This window comes from Rhamphochromis sp. 'chilingali' (assembly GCF_963969265.1).
Source record: "Rhamphochromis sp. 'chilingali' genome assembly, chromosome: 8".
NCBI lineage: Eukaryota > Metazoa > Chordata > Actinopteri > Cichliformes > Cichlidae > Rhamphochromis > Rhamphochromis sp. 'chilingali'.
The window spans coordinates 41,031,137-41,048,698 of NC_137935.1; the positions used below are offsets into that span (position 1 = coordinate 41,031,137).

The 17,562-nt window shown below is 48.1% G+C and overlaps 1 protein-coding gene across 20 annotated transcripts in view; it reads right to left on the bottom strand.

Moving 5' to 3' along the window:
• phldb1b (pleckstrin homology-like domain, family B, member 1b) overlaps window positions 1–17,562 on the bottom strand; it is a 119,834-nt gene that overhangs the window by 43,780 nt on the left and 58,492 nt on the right. For 19 of the 20 annotated variants that reach the window (XM_080890217.1, XM_080890225.1, XM_080890220.1 and 16 more), the window contains 2 exons: window positions 9,091–9,216; window positions 1,788–3,280 (listed from right to left, as the gene is read on the bottom strand). In XM_080890217.1, the coding sequence (XP_080746343.1) occupies window positions 1,788–3,280; window positions 9,091–9,216 (1,619 nt within the window). Of the gene's footprint in view, window positions 1–1,787; window positions 3,281–5,489; window positions 5,669–9,090; window positions 9,217–17,562 lie in introns of those variants that run through there. The other variant, XM_080890214.1, reaches the window with a different exon arrangement.

Genomic DNA, 17,562 nt, shown 5'->3' on the forward strand with positions numbered 1-17,562 from the left:
CACATTTTAGTCATGTGATGCAGTCATGTGACCAATTAAACTAAGATAGTGAAGGGTATTATACTGCAGTTGTTTTGTTTGCTCTCAGGTTTGTCAGCCCTAGTATTCTCCCTGGCTTTTGCACCTTTGTACTTTTGTGTTACTCGCAGCAACAACTCCACCTCGTTGTTAGTCCATGTAAAAAGCTCGCTGCTTTTCCTCAACATTTTGCCGAAGTTTCAAAGAGCAGCAGACAGGAATGAGACCGGCCCAATCTTCTTGCGTTTCACGCATGTGCAGGACTGGAACGTGAGCGTTTTGGGCCGTTTCAATGTGGACACACAACTCTGTGAAAAGGACAAAACGACAGTGTGGACGCCGAGCGGAAGCATCGTTTTCACATCTATCCGGGCCAGCGTGGACGCAGCCTCAGTTATTTTAATGAGGTCTTCGTACTGAAACTAAACTTCAGACGTACATGTTTAAAACAGCGGCACTGTTGGCTCACACAGTGAATCCTACCTGACCGCTCAAAGATGGATGAGCAGCCTAACAGCACCAGAGCCTTTCATGGATATATACAGTAAAAAATATTTTACTATTATTTTGATATTTTTAAAATGCAGTTTCACCCCAAACAAACACTTGATTGTCGTAGGGAGACATGTTGGCGTAACTAACCAGAACCTGCCGTGGTGCGCTCTGCAGGACCTCTGAGCCTGTAGAGGTTTAAACAGTCTCAGTGTGCAGATCTGATGCTGCCCCCGTGTCTCAGTGGGAGGTACAGGATGTGACCTGGCACGCAGACAGAGGGCACGTCGTCTCAGGCCATCCTACTCGGTCGATGTCACTCTGTCTTTAGCTTATAAAAAATACCCGTCTGTAATTACACGCCTTCTCACGCAGGCACAAACACACACAAAGGCTTTTTAAGGACGATTTCCATTCAGAGCGGCAGACAAGTTCAAGATGTCTACGGCGCTCCCTCGGCCCCCTCTGCTCAGTTTAGGAAACAACAAACAATGCGGTTGCTACGGCGCCCCGTGAGCCCCCCGAGAGAGACCGCATGTCAGCAGCAGTCTGGACAGCCAACGGCCAGGCTGCAGACAGTTTGCAAGCAAACACGCAGACCGTGCAATCGGTGCACCGTGCTCCTCCTGCAGGACACACACATTAGAGATAGCCGAGAGTATCTGCAGCACCTCCTCTGCTGATAATCACACTCATGAAAGAGCTTCAGCCACTTTCTCTCTCACTGGGAAGATCAGATCTGTGCTGTAAAAGTTTGACACCAATCATTCATGAATCTCTAGACGGTTCTCTGGAACGAATAATTAGTTAATAAAGTAATGAAAATGCCTGACACAGTCTTAAGCCCAGCGGGGAGACACTGAACCTCTAACAGTTACTACTGCTCACTCATCTCCACGTCTGCAAGGACCACGGAAATTAGACTGTTCAGGAAATTCATATGAAACAAGTGAGCTGGTTTGTTCAGCCTGTAGAGGTTTAATGCAGGCCCAGTGTTACACCATCAGCTGATGAGCTAACGAGTTCATTAATACAGTGCGTCTGTCATCACAGTTTGTGACTTTAGGCCTTTGAAAAGTCTTCTCCATGAATTAAAGCTACTGAATTAAAAAAGAGGATTACGAGATGAAAACCGTAAAAGGATCTGTCAGGATTATCAGCAACAACTCAGCTGGAAGAAAACACTGATCAGCTGACACGGCGCATCCATAAGCTGTTTTTTTAAAGACCGCTGAGTAACAACGGCACATCCCCGCTGAGGTACGGTCCCGACTCACCAGCCTCTCCATCTCCTGCTCGCGGAGCCTCTCCTCTCTCTGTCGTCGGTGGTACTCCAGCAGATCGTCCTCGTTGTCGCTGATCTCTGTGATGCTGTTCTTCCTCTCCCTCATACCGGGGTGCGGTCTCCCTGCAGACATCTTTCTGTGGGTCCTTGGGCTGGCTACAGGAGAGGAACCCGGCAACGAGCCCAGACTGTAAGCAGGCGACAAGGAATTCCCAAAGCTCGCTTTCCGTACCCCTGCACCCCCGACGCTGCCCTCCGTCAACAACGAGGTAGGGGATGGGCTGCGAGCTCGGATGCCTCTGCTGCAAGTCTGCTCCTCTGACTTGCGCCGAAGTCTGGGGCTCTCTGGAACAACCTTGCCCAGATTTGAGGGGCTGTCCAGAGTCCTCAGTGGGTTCACCGTGCCCGGAAGTGCCCCTGGGAGAACTGGAACCCCTCTGCGAGCCAAGGAGGGGCTTAAAGGTGGCAACTCTCTCATACTGCTGCCTGCTCCACCGCCCCCGTTCACCTCCACGTTCCTCCGGGCCAAGCGAGGGCTTTCCGGGGGCTGCAACGAGCGCGGATGCTGCTGGAGAGGTGATCCTTGGATTATGTGGACGATGGGGTCCAGGGGAGGCTGGAACGCTCTGGTGGGTTGAGAAAGCTGCCTGGAGGGGCTGGAAGTGAGAGAGCGATCGGCCAGAGGGGCGTGCTCTCTGAAGGGGCTGGCAGGTCTTTCCTGGAGCACTGTGGTAGTCTTGGTCCTGGGGCTGGAGGGCGACGGGGATGAACAGGTCGGAAACTTGGGTGTGGGCCTGGGGCTACTTGGCACAGCGTTTCTACCGCTAAGAGATTCACTGGAGGACAGAAGGGGGGTCTGCCGAGGGCTCTCAGACCCAGCTTGGCCCAGTCCTGTGTGGCTTGGCTTGGGGCTTGGAGGAGCCTCCGTTAAGACCTTTCGCGGCAACCTGGGGCTTTCCTGAACCTTTTGGCTCACCCCACTGCTGCTGAAGTTAGGCAGTATGGTCCGTGGCTGGGGTACCGGCGGAGGCTGGGCGGTGAAGTTGTAGCTAGAGGAGCGTACAGGCACTGGCGGCAGAGAAGAACTCTGGTCCTGGGGTCCTCCACTAGGAGATGGACTGGTAAAGCTTCCACTGCTGGCTGCTGAGGGGGAGGACAGTGGGGAAAAAGGAGGCGATGTGTTCTCATAGCTGGACCCCACAGACATGGCCCCTGGGCTGGTAGGAGGCGATAACAGATACCGGCCCCCTCCGTTGACCATGGGCGACAGAGGAGAGTGAGCTGCGGACTGGCCTCCGGGAGGCTTCATGGTGTCCGATGAAGAAGGCTGAGGGTCATCCATGACTAGAGAATCCATGATCTCCTGGAGGTCCCTCTCAATAGAGCTGACGATAGCGCTGTGCTCGGATTGGACTTTCTCTCCAGGAGCTGGGGGACACTGGGCTGCACTGGGCTGGTGATTCCCATTGACCAAGCTCTCTGTGTCTAGAGGGAAAGCAGAGAGAATAAAACGGGCATCAGACAGGTATTCAAACAGAGTCAACGATATCCTGCACCTCAATAACTCCCCCAGCTCCACCACATGCCCCGGCTCATTAGATATCACACAAAGAAAACATTTGCAGTGGGGCAGCGACGGCATTTTCATAATTCTAACAGCAGCAGCAAAAACAGACTGTTCAGGATACACTGTGCATCATGGCACGACTTAAACAGCAAAGCAGCAGTGATGAGGGTCCTTCAAAGGCTGACTACGACATTGCAAATCGCCATCAGTTAGCATCGCACAATGTTTTGGTTTTTTTAGTGCAAGGCAGGAAAAACAAAAGCACGCTCTCATTTGCGTGTGTACACCGACAACAGGAAAAAACATACAGCTCTCCACAGGCTTCAGGTTCTGGTTAGTTTTGCCCTCGAGCTCAGCGGGTTTTACAAGGACTGCTGTAACCTGTGGCAGCGAGATGACTCGGGAGAGCCGAGTGACATCAAGGATCACTAGATCCTTGATGTCACTCGGCTCTCTGACCGGCACCGACCTGACAGCACGGAGCGACGACACGGGAAGAAATGAAGCTCCAAACTAATATGAAAGACTGCGATTGGTTTCCTGCTGGACAGTCAGTCCCGTCACTGTGTTAGATGCACATCTTTGTTCTGGGCGGTCCAACCAGCTTTAGTATAAAAAGCCTCTGTGGGTAACGAGCTTTTTAATACAACTACCTTCAATGACTATGAGAGTAACACTGTTGGATGATCTCTTTCCCCTGAACAGAAGAAGTGCAGTGACACTGCCTTTCTTTTAAGAGTCTTTAACCCTGATAACTTTCCATTATTCCTGTGCGGTTGTGTCACAGCGTTCCTTACTGTGCCGAAAACATCCTACGAGCCTTAGCCCCTCCTAACTCTTCACAGCCGCACTGAAATGAAACTATTTAAAACATGTACTGCCAGACTTCCTCACCTCCCCAGAGAGCTTCACAAACTGCTGAATTCGAACCTGTTATTTAAGATGCATTCAACGTCAATTTTCCAGCCTACTGTGGAAGACAGGTAAGTACAAGGCCAGAGAAGGGATTAGTAGTGAGGGGAAAAAGGAAGGAAGGACACACAGACGGCACTGGATAGGAGAAAATGTGCCTACATAACCCAATTACTGTATGGCCCGAAAGCAAACGTAGGACACAGGCCAGGTAATCTCATCTTAATCATCTTCCTCCAATGTCAGCACAGTAGATTATAACACCAGAAACACACAGCCACGTGGCTCTGAGGCAGGGAACACTCCACAGATCAGGTTTTATTCACCTTAAATGAGGATTATTGTAAGGTAGCGTCATCAGTGCAAACACAGAGGTAATAAAACAGCTGTCGTGTCTGAGAAGCAAATAAAAGAGTCAGTTTTGTGTCACAGAGGCAAATCCCATCAGTGCAAGTGCTTTAAAATACAGAAGCTTCACAAATAATGCATTAGCTGTGCCTGCTCAGCTGACACCACAGCAGCTATGCCTGCTTTTTCTCTAATAACGCCGAGCTCTGCCCACGTGACAGCCTCACCACAACTGAATATGAACGCATCTGCGTGTAAATAACACGGCAGTGAAGTAACAATGCTAGTGTCACATCGACCGTCACGGATCCTGATGTGAGGAACACACAATACGGGATAAAGGCGGCCGTTTGCTGAGGGAAAGCCCGTGCAATGATGTCATGGCATACAGACCATCGCCTCCAGCGCATCGCGACAAACTTCATTTAAAAACTGGCAATTTACGCCGGCGTGTTCGCGGGTAAAGACGAGCGCCGGCTTCAACATGACGGCATGATATTTTATCACACGGAGCATCCTCTGCTTTTCGGCACCAATTCCATCATATGGAAGCGCTAGCTAACAAACACACGCTTGGTTCATCTGCCATTACCCATTTCTCCCCCTGACAAGAACGCCGTATCATGCTGTTAGCAAAGAAGATCAGATGTATTTAGAGGAAATCACACAGTCGTGTTTATTAATGTGATATGATCCGAATAAAGATGCAAAGTCACAGTGATTGGTTCGAGTGTGTACCGCTGCTCTAAGACGTCCACACCTTCTTAGATAAATGCACGAATGAAAAATCGACGTATTGTTAATGGAGTTTGGCGTGTGACCGCTTGGCATCACTTTTCTCAGGCGCGGAGAGCTAGGGTTACTCACATGAAGGAATAAAACTGCGCCCCGGTCAGTTTCAGTGCGGTTCACCTGCTATATGACCCACACATGAGGCCACGTCCTCCGGACAGCGCTGACAAGGCGGCTGTGGCAGAGCTCCGCCGTGTCTGGCTCCACACACACCGAAGAGACACGGAGCTTCAACGCCGCGCTGACAGTTCAGCCGGGGTGCTGGGTACCGCTGCGGACCGCCGAACCGCTGGCGTCAGGTTACGGCATTTCCGGTCTTGACTTTCAAAGTAAATCTCTATTAGCGTCAAGGGAACGTGCCACTGTTGAGAACATTTTCACTATTAAGGCCGATTTTAACTGAATATGAAAGTCCATAAAATACCTTAGAAGTGCAGTTTTACAATTAAACCCAGTTACGAAAAACAAATCGCTCTGAACTCTATTTTATTTTGAAGGTACATTTGTATGACTGACCGTGTCGTGGTTTACTTAACGAAGCTTTTCCTGCCCGCAGTGATGAACCACTGCGAGATTTGCGAGCAGTTTGTCACGGCAGCACATTTTATTGTTCGTCACTGTTCTCTGTGTCAATAATGCAGGTTAGATGCGACCGAGGAGAAAGTATTGAAACGGCCCGTGTCCACGTTAAAGCCAGGGATGGCGGTGAGAGAGCGATGCAGCTTATTAGTTTACCCAAACAAGGCCAACCTCAAAAAGATAAACTTTGGGACAAAAGTCAGAAATGACAAATATCCCTGTGCATCCACCGTCTGTCTGAATATCTTTCCACATAAAAACACTCACACTGATCGAGCATGGTGAAATATTTAAAGGAAAATCAGAGAGGTTCTTCTGGGATGGAAATGTGGGTTTGGAAATGGAAAACAGGGGCAGGAAATATGTGGCGGTTACCCTGTTAAATGGCAAAAAGATCCCCAGTTTGACGTCCTAATAGTGCTTTATTAATAAGCACTTGCTTTCATCTCATAATAGTGAAAAAAAAGAGATTCAGCATGCAGCAGTGCCAATCTAAAACCACAACTGCATCCCCAGCCTTCAGCCTTGTCCTCAGAGCTGTCCAGCAGCCAAGTCACTGGGAGATAAAGGCCTTTCACTGGGAAGAATACAGAAGGCTGGGGAACAGGGACCAGAGGGGAAACCCAGGCAGGGAGGGCGCAGAGATGGGAGACAGCACACTGGAACTGGGAGCTTTATAAATAGCCTCTGAAAAGGATACTGTAACCCCAGCCATCAGCCACTTTAAGGAACCACAAAGCCGTCTGCTGGCCTCGCACTGAGATACAGGAAGTGCCAGCTGGATGAAAATCCAGCAAAGCTTGCAGAAACTAAACGAGACAGGTAAATGCGACGGACGCCGCTGCAATTTGTGACTCTTTGCTGGTCTTCAGTGGAGGATGTGACAGTGTGTGGCTGTCTGTCTCTCTGTCTTGCACAGAAACTGATGACATGTCCTCTCCGCCAGCGCCACGTGGGACAGGCTCCAACCCCCCTCCAAACCTGATAAACAGCTAAGGAAATGGAGGGCGGACTGACAGAGTGGTGCAAAGTGCACACGACTCTGGAGAATTGCATGAGGTTTGATTTTGCAAGACAATCGTTACAAAGTGATGCAAGTTTTAGGATTCACAGAAGTAGGCCATAAACAACTAATATGCCAACCAGCGCCACCAGGCTGCTGACAACACCAAACGTCCCCTGTCTGCAGGACTCATTGCAGTGTTACCATGTATGTGTGGCAGCATGGTCCCGTTAGGGAGATCAGAAGTCCTCAGGAGCCCTGGACCAGCAGAACTGATTTAAAGCAGACTCAGAGATTTCGATCAGTAATTTTTCCTTCATTCACGTGTGTATGGAAAACAGACTGTATACTAAAGACAGAAGCAGGATCACCCATTGTTAGCATTTCCACACTGACCATCTCGGCGTTTTGCAGCAGTTTGTGACGAGGAAATAGCAACGAGCAGCGCTGACTGTGAAACGAAGGGAAGCTGCAGACTGATGGGCCGGCGGCATGTCAATCACAAGGTCACCATGACCTCATTGAGCCTCTATTTGTAATCAGAAGGTTGCCGGTTCGAGCCCCGGCTCGGACAGTCTCGGTCGTTGTGTCCTTGGGCAAGACACTTCACCCGTTGCCTACTGGTGGTGGTCAGAGGGCCCGGTGGCGCCAGTGTCCGGCAGCCTCGCCTCTGTCAGTGCGCCCCAGGGTGGCTGTGGCTACAACGTAGCTGCCATCACCAGTGTGTGTGTGAGTGGGTGGATGACTGGATGTGTAAAGCTCTTTGGGGTCCTGAGGGACGAGTAAAGCTCTATACAAAAGCAGGCCATTTTTATTTTACTCTAATGGAATCTTTACCCGTTTACTCAAGTCACACATCAAGTAGGTCTGTGAGTCATTACAAAGAGTGCAGGTTTCATACTCATACAGCAGCTTCACATTTCAGACCCACAAACTGTCTCCATCTTTTGTGTACAGGTATACACGTTATGTGCTTGATGGAACGTGACATCCACGTGTGGTGCTTCAGTCTATCAGCTCTGTCCAGCCGTCACACCTGTACTGACTCTACCTGCACCATGAATCTGGAGAGATGCTCCGAGGTATCGTAAAGACAGGAAGTGACTACAGTTTGTTGATCCTAGAGCACAAACTGCATCTGTACATCGCAGAGATTCAGCCTAACCACACTCACGCTGACTCACAGCTGACACACACTAGTTCACACACAAAGATAACATGTGCCACTTTCAAGTCTTTTCAAGCTGACACGGCGGACATGCTGCGTTTATCATGGGAGTGGCATAAGCAATCTTCATCTGAACGCAACTCAGGAATGCGTAATTGGTACGTTTCTAAACAACGGAAGGCTTTCATTAGTGGATCAGGAAGTCCAGAGCAGGCAGCGTGCCTGTGTGCTATACTTATCCCCTGGTGGCACGCCGTGTCAACTGTGGGGGAGGACGGGGGACGAGATGCTGTGACAGATCCCTGGAAGTATAGCTTGCCAAGAGAAGGTACACTTACAGCTGTGGACACACACACACACACACACACACACACTTTGCCTGGAGACAGAGGAATGAGATGAAACATGCATGGTGTGAGCTCGGTCCCAGCTGGGCCCTGCTCAGGCTCTGGGCTCCAACAGACCCTCCAAGTGACGACGAGGGTCTGATAACAGAGCTGCAAACAGAACTCTGACCAATCTATGACTCTGCAAATATAAAATGTCTTTTTAATGAAACACCAACCAAAGTAACTGAGAGCAGCTGACGTTTGAAAAGCCAACAAACACACAAAGAAAAGTCTGCTGCTCCACTTGCTCCACCCTTGTGTGGAGTTTACTGCTGTACAAGCAGCCACCTGTAAACTACACCTCTCCACCTCCAGCACCCGCCTTTTTACCGTCTGCTCCTTTCATCCGTGCAGGCCGAGCTGAAAATGAGATTTCTTACGGGGGAAACGAGGTCTTTCTGTTTCCTGGACAAAGTGCCAGTGCTGAGCTTTTCAAAGTGATTTGTGTTTGCGAGGTGTGGAGTCAGTGCTCCCGAGTAATAACAGTCAGGATATACTACGTATGTATGTGGAAACCCCACAATAACGGCACAGTACCTGCACAGAGTCTGTAGTCCCCAGCAGAGACACTTCCTCCTTGGGGCATCATACTCTTCATCCTGAAGGCTTCCTCAGGGTGGTTGAAGCGAAAGAAGGCTGATTGGCCAAAACACAGCATGCAGCCTGGAACAGAAGCACATACATTTCATTTTCACCTGTGCTTAGTCATCACATCCCTGTACCCTGTAGCTCTGCCACGGGAAGCTAGCAGGTCACAGGTGTGCCACAATTATGTGCAGTTGTTTTAGGGTAGGTGGGGCTACAGGGGTGGGAACCTTTGGAGAACCGTTATCATTGTTATCATTGAATACTGTAAAGTATTTTTGCCCGAAATGCCCACCCCCCACGTCACCCGCCATGCAGGTCGAGAATCACAACCAATGTTTGTCTGCAATATCTCTGAAAACTCTCCAAAAATGTCTTTTATTGAACAGTTTCTGATGTATAAACTGCTAATAAAGAACTCCTGGTCCAGCTATGAGAGGAAAACGCTCAGCACAGCCACACATGCTTAGTGCAACCGGGACAAAAAAAGCAAGAGGTTTGCTGTTTGTTTGGGAACAAAGGCATCACTGCCATTCAGTAGATGGCACTAAGGCTTTAATGTGTGTGCTAATATGATGCTAAAGCTCAAAAACAAGTACCAAATCTTCATTTAAAGACTATAAAGAGCTAGCTTAGCAATTCATTAGCAGAAATACTCACTTCCCCACACTAACCAACAACTTTTAGTTTCTGACTGTTTCCTGTCTTATTTAAGACATGAACATTACAGGAATGAAGTGGACTGCTAACCATTTAGGAAGAGCCAGCATAGTTTTATTCCACATTTACAGTCTTTATGCTAAGCTAGGCTAAAGTGTCAAATTCCTTAGGTAACATAAAAACCATCCATCATCCATCCATCTTCATCCACTTTATCCGAGGCCGGGCAGCAGCCTAAGCAAAGAGGCCCAGACCTCCCTCTCCCCAGCCACCTCCTCCAGCTTGTCCGGGGGAACACCAAGGCGTTCCCAGGCCAGCCGAGAGATATAATCTCTCCAGCGTGTCCTGGGTCTGCCCCGGGGCCTCCTCCCGGTGGGACATGGCTGGAACACCGCGCCCAGGGGGCGCCCAGGGGGCATCCTTGTCAGATGCCCGAACCACCTCAGCTGGCTCCTTTCGATGTGGAGGAGCAGCGAAGTAAAAGCGAAGCTCTCAATTTACCGGTCGATCTACGTCCCTACCCTCACCTATGGCCACGAGCTGTGGGTAGTGACCGAAAGAACGAGATCGCGGATACAAGCGGCAGAAATGAGCTTCCTCCGAAGGCTGGCTGGCCTCTCCCTTAGAGATAGGGTGAGAAGTTCAGCCATCAGGGAGGGGCTCAGAGTAGAACATAAACACCAATCTAAATTTAAAAAGTAAACAACATTTTCCTCAAATATATTTCCTTTGACATGCAGTGAAGTACAGGAACAAAGTAGTACAAACAGTAAGCATATCTGTGTGTGTACTAATAAATATGCTGCGACTTTCCACCACAGCCCGACTCATTCCTAATATTTCACATACAGACGTGAGCAGCATCGTAACGCTCACAGAGACTGGAAACAAACTATCCCTGAGAAACTGCTGATGCATCTCATAGCAGCATCCAGTCTGAGCACAGAGCGCACATGACCGTTTGAATCGCCAACACAGACGTAAGTAAGGTGAACACGAGGCGTCCGAGTTGTTCTGACAGCATCAGGAACGAGCTCACAGACGCTGTGCTGACTCAACCATCATCCACACAGGGCAGAGGGCACACCGTCCTCTGGCACGGTGCAAACGGGCCACTGATGACACTTAAACCTGATATAGCTGGATGAAGACTGCAGAAAACAAAGTACAGAAAAGATCTGAGACATGTCCAAGTTCAGGAGACACATCTGTACAAACTGTCAGGACGGTTTCTCTGCTTTCTGGGAAGCAGGAAGGCACATCGGAACTACAAAGATTCAAAATATATCTAAATAGTTCCCAACTTCAAAACGTCTGACTTCTCGTCACATCGGTTTACACAGCAGAACAATCTGATCTGCCTCTGCCTGACATCCTGTTTCTGCAGGAGCTACGTCCAATTAAAGAGATAAGATGATAAAATGCCGTTTCAGCAGATCCACGATAAACAAAGTCTGGTCAGAATAATTCTATAAAGAAAACTTCACAAAATTCACATCCATTGCCCTGAGCAGCTATATTCTAGCTGCAACACGCTACAAGCTAACGGGCCGGTCACAAAATGTATGAATCACAGTGCAGTCCAATAAGCTTTAAACACAGCGGTACCTCCGTGTCCTGGTGAGAGCTCAGTGTTGCTCTCACACTCACTTTTTAATGGTTGTACTGGAATTAGTTGAACCTGCTGCAGGTTCTGGCTGGGGTCCGCGTCCTGCCTTATAAAGGACGTCCATCACCAAATGGACTCTTCTCCAGGAGACACTTGTTGCACAAGTTAATGTGTGAAATGCTGTGTTAGAAAAGACTGAACGAACACTAGTCCTGCTGAACTCTGCAGCTCCCAGGTGGCTCAGGACTAACAGGTGCCTGTCTAATGCATTTACACAGATTTCCATTGTCAGAGTAAAAATGTGCAGCAATGGTTGTTTGACTTTGTCCACCAAACTCAGAGCCGTCCTGTGTTCGGGTGAATGTGTCTGCTACAGTGTGATGCAGCGTTTCACTCAGATGGAACCAGCGCCACACACTCCCCAGCTCTGTGTGGTGATATCAATCACATCCACCTATCTGGTTTGAACATCAGAGTACATCATTCACAGAACTCATTCAGCTCCTTCATGTGCCATGAGCCCGATAACAGATCAGCAGTCGCACGTTTATGGTTTTCTCAATACGGCATCATTATGTCCTGCTGACATGACGAGGGAAAGGTCTTCCAGGCCAGCCGGAGATAAGATCCCTGCCTGTCGTTGTGAGGCCTGAGGTAAAAACAGGAAATGCTGCTGTGATGGACGACAGAGCCAGATTGGCCTTTTATTATGGAGAGACACACACGCTGACAGCCTGGGGAAAAACACCTGATTACATCCTGAGCCGTGGGTGAGGCCTGATGGAAAACAGGTGCAGACTGCTGCTAACATGAGCTTAGCACAGAGGGGTCAATGCCACTGCAAAAAACAACAACCTGTGTAGAACGGTGCATGGACTGCTTCTTACACAGCACGCTTCTACAACTGTCTATGCAAGTGCTTCTAATATTCATACTCTGATGGACGCATCGCAGAGGAACTTGGGGTTAGCATCTTGTCCAAGATATTTGGCATGTAGACTAGAGCAGACGGGGATCGAACCACCAACCTTCAGCTACAGCCCTAGAATACATTTACTTCTCTTTTTCTCGTTTGCATGTCATAGGCTGGTAACAACTATTAAAGTCTGGCTGTAAGCCACTCGAACATGGCAGAAGCATAGATGTATATGCTGTGGTCAAGTCAACATTCATGTTTTACATGAAATAATACTGTAACGTCAGAAGCAGCCACATTTGAATGGCAAGGTGGAGTGCTAAGCTAGCAGCTAACGCAGCAAGCTTTGTTAGCTGCTGGTTATGGACCCGCCTCTAGTGGCCATTAAAGGAACTGCAGGAGGTTGCTGTTTGGCAGAAGATCCCTGTTTAACTACTGCAGCATGAATAGTACCAGTTATACTCTAATCGTTTACACACTAAATTTCAATGTAAAAACATAGAAAGCATCGTCCCTGTAATAAAAATGATTCCTGTACTGTAAAATAACGTGTTGATGCTAAATGCTAATAATGATATTTATATTAGTGCTATAAAATAAGATAAGATAACCTTTATTAGTCCCACACGTGGGAAATTTGTTTTGTCACAGCAGGAAGTGGACAGTGCAAAAGTTATGAGGCAAAAATTAGAATACAATAAGAATAAATACAGTACACAACTGTACAGAATAGAATAAAATAAAATACTATATACAGTAGAATAAAATAAAATAAATATACAATAAGATAAAAATAGAATACAAATACAAATACTATATACAACTGAGTAAAAATACAACGATGACAGAAAGGATTATTGCACTTAGTATTATTGCATATGTGTGGATGTGTGTGCTTGATCAGTTAAAGTCTTTATTATGGAGTCTGACAGCAGTGGGGAGGAAAGACCTGCGAAATCTCTCCGTCCCACACCGTGGGTGCCGCAGTCTCCCACTGAAGGAGCTGCTCAGTGCTGTCACAGTCTGCTGCATGGGCTGGGAGATGTTGTCCATCAGGGATGACAGCTTAGCCGCCGTTCTCCTGTCAGTCACCACCTCCACTGGGTCCAGAGGGCATCCTAGAACAGAGCTGGCCCTTCGGATCACCCTGTTCAGTCTCTTCCTGTCCCCAGTAGAGATGCTGCCGCCCCAGCAGACCACGCCATAAAAGATAGCAGAAGCCACAACAGAGTCATAGAATTTCTTCAGGAGTGGGCCCTCCACTCCAAACGACCTGAGTCTCCGCAGCAGGTACAGCCTGCTCTGCCCTTTCCTGTAGAGGGCGTCTGAGTTATGAGTCCAGTCCAGTCTATTGTTCAGATGAACACCAAGGTACCTGTAGCTGTCCACAGCCTCAATGTCCATACCCTGGATGTTCAGTGGTTGCAGTGGAGAATGCTTGTGCCTGCGGAAGTCCACCACCAGCTCCTTGGTTTTACTGGCGTTGATCTGGAGGTAGTTCAGCTGGCACCAGTCCACAAAGTCTTGGGTCAGACCTCTGTACTCCTTGTCGTCCCCATCAGTGATGAGGCCGACTATTGCAGAGTCATCAGAGAACTTCTGCAGGAAGCACTGGGTGGAATTGTGGGAGAAGTCTGCAGTGTAGATGGTGAAGAGGAACGGAGCCAGAACCGTTCCCTGTGGGGCCCCCGTACTGCAGACGACCCTGTCCGACACACAGCCCTGAGTCCTCACATACTGTGGTCGGTCGGTGAGGTAGTCCAAAATCCAGGTAGTGAGGTGATGGTCCACTCCAGAGTTCACCAGCTTGTCCTTCAGAACCGAGGGAAGAATGGTGTTGAAGGCACTGGAGAAATCAAAGAACATGATTCTCACAGTGCTTCCAGCGGTCTCCAGGTGAGCGAGGGAACGATGTAGGAGGTGAATGACGGCATCATCCGCTCCAATGCCAGGCTGGTAGGCAAACTGAAGTGGGTCCAGTGATGAGCTTATTAGGCGCCGAAGCTGAGCCAGGACCAACCGCTCCAGGGTCTTCATCAGGTGGGATGTCAGAGCCACCGGCCTGTAGCTGTTGAGGTCCTTGGGGCGTGAAGTCTTTGGCACTGGTACAACACAGGAGGTTTTCCAGAGCTGTGGGACTCTTCCCAACCTCAGACTCAGGTTGAAGAGGTGCTCCATCACCCCACACAGTTGGTCCGCGCAGGACCTGACGACCCTCGAGCTGATGCCATCTGGACCCGCTGCCTTCTTGCCATTAATCCTCCTCAGTTCCCTCCTAACCTGGGTGGTTGAGAGAGACAGGCTGGAGCCTTGTGTTGAGTGTGTATTGGATGCTGTTGTTGGGGGTGGGGGGGAGTGAGCAGGGTGAATAGAGGAGGTGTGAAGTGTCTGAGGTGGAACAGCAGCAGTGGGGGTGGATTAGCAGTCCAAGAGCAGAACTGTGCTGATTCACATTAGTATTTATTTCTGCCACCCGTCTCTGTTTCCACCAGTGTTACAACACCGTCCTCTGCATAGTTTTGGTATTTTGCACAGTTCAGTATTTGCAGGATAATGAGTGCACCCTCAGTCTAGTCACGAACGAGGAAACACAGGAACTCGCTGAAAAGGACGTTTAAAAGCAGCCGTCGGTATGCTGCTGGTGCGGCCCTCAGAGCCACGTCGGCTGAGCCTCCATGCCTTCACGCGCTCCACAACTTCAGCGCTTATCCGACTTTTCTGCCTCCCTGCTGTGTCCTCTGGATTCTGTCCACTTTCCCTGAATCACACCCCTTCCTCTGACTTGCACGAACATGATCTCCCTGGTGAACATCAACTTAGGCATTTAGGAAGCTCCTGGTTAAAACAATGTAGCTTGAAGAGGCATGTATCTGACACTGTGGTGACACAGTAATCACTCACTCTGAGCCTACAAGGGTTTGGTGATGCCTCTGCGGCCTCGTTTTCACGCAGGAGTTCTGTGTTGATTGGAACAACAGTGACGACTGAGGCTAACAGCTAGCTGCAATAACAACATTTCTTTAACATACTTACTGCTTATACAGTCCTGCTCTTAGAATTTAATCAGTATTAAATATGTGCTAGTGTGCTGTATTTTGGTGGTTAGCTATTGGATTGGACATGGAAAATATCTAAGCTAGAAAACATAAGGTATTAGCATTTTCCGAGCCTTGGCTATGCTAATTAGCAAATGCTAAATCAACACTTACTGAAACCAACAGGGCACCAGTTTCAGCTTTATTCAGTTTCGATGTGCTGATTTATCTTTAGAAATGAATATTGAAGTGTTTCACCTTTATGTCAGATGTGAACAGAACTAATAGCAGAGGACTCGACGGCTGTCACAGACCTCTGTTTGTCCCACTGCCACATTTTGCTGGTTTGGCCACTTTGGAGGTGATAACATATCTTTTGTGTAGTATGTTTACCGTCATCATGAGGCCTTTATTACTCACTGTGTTTCATGGGCAAACATCTGTGGCTAAATGGAATGTGGCCACATTAGTGATTACAGTGTGTCTTTGTGAGATACGATGTACAGAGTCAGGTTTATGCCTGAGTTCATGCTGGATGATTCACATTAGCAGCCACTGCTTTGTTGTTCTTGGCCTTAATGCATTAGTCTCACTGCAGTTTGTGGTGTGAGCCAGCTGAATTAGTTGTGCAGTTATTAAGGATGATTCTCGCTTTAGGGTGTAAGCTCCTCGCCTGCTGCTTATGTACGTCTGACAGTGTGAGATTTACTCTGACTTTGTGTTTTTAATAGCATGGCTTTCATTTAACTGTCACTCAAACAGCTTATTTAACTGTTAAAATACAAAATTGTGATTAAGATTCAACTTTGATAAACTGTGCAGCTCTAGTAGCACGTAATCTCAGAACGACAACCTGTTAGTGACAAACTGTTTGAGCATCTTAGCTAGCTCAGCACACAGCAGACAAAAATACCCAAAATATGTGATTCCAGTTTGAATGCTCTAACCACTGTGATCCACCACAGCAACATCTTTGTGAAATTTGCAGATGACACCACAGTGGTGGGGCTCATTTCCAAGGGAGACGAGTCTACGTACAGAGACGAGGTGGAGCAGCTGACGTCATGGTGTAAGGCCAATAACCTCCTCCTCAACACTTCAAAAACCAAAGAACTCATAATAGGTTTCAGAAGGAAAAAGGCAGAGATCCAACCACTATTCATAAATGGGGACTGTGTAGAAAGGGTGGCAAGCTTCCGCTTCCTGGGAGTCAATATAGAGGAGAACCTTTCCTGGAGTGTGAACACCTCCGAGCTGCTGAAAAAGGCCCAACAGAGACTGTACTTCCTTCTCAGGAGGAATAACATCATACAGAGACTGCTGGTGTCCTTCTACAGAGCCACCATTGAGAGTGTTCTAACTTACTGCATATGTATTTGGTACACTAGCTGCACAGGGGCTCAGAGGAAAGCACTCCAAGGGATCATTAACACCGCCCAAAAGATCACTGGCTGCCCTCTCCCCACACTGGAAGTTCTACACAACGCCCACTGTTTTAAAAAGGCCCAAAACATCATAAAAGACACCTCACATCCTGGCCACTCCCTGTTCGAACTGTTGCCCTCAGGCAGACGGTACAGGGCAATCAGAGCAAGGACTAATAGACTCAAACACAGCTGTTATCCAACTGCAATAACACATCTGAATACTACAAAAAAATGTCCATCACGCCACTCTTGTGTTAATCTATGCACGGTCTGAAGCATGTGTGTGGGAATGTATGTGAATGTTTTACTGTTACATCTTATTAGTATTTTAAGTATTCTATCTATTTTATTTATTGAATTTTATTGTTTTATTTATATTTTGATATTGCTAGGGATGATGCAATGATCGGGGACCATTCTTCATTTCGTTGTTCTCGTGACAATGACAATAAAGTTTCTGATTCTGATCAAATAAGCAAAAATATCAATAACATGTAGGGCGACACAATTTCACTAACTCAATCATAAGTGAAGCTGTTGTGTTAAAGGGCATCGTCATGCCACAAAGGCCCGTTTTATACAGGACAACTGATATTCAACGTCTTTTTCTTACTGTGAAGTTGACATTAGGACAGCAGATGTGCAGAGTGGAATTAATCTTTTATAGCTGTCAGGGTTTGGTGTTTGTAATCAGCTATAACAGTTGGTCCATGAAACATGGCGTCACTGTTAGTCTAAACTCCAAAAACCACATTCCTGTTCAAAGCGAGCCTCACT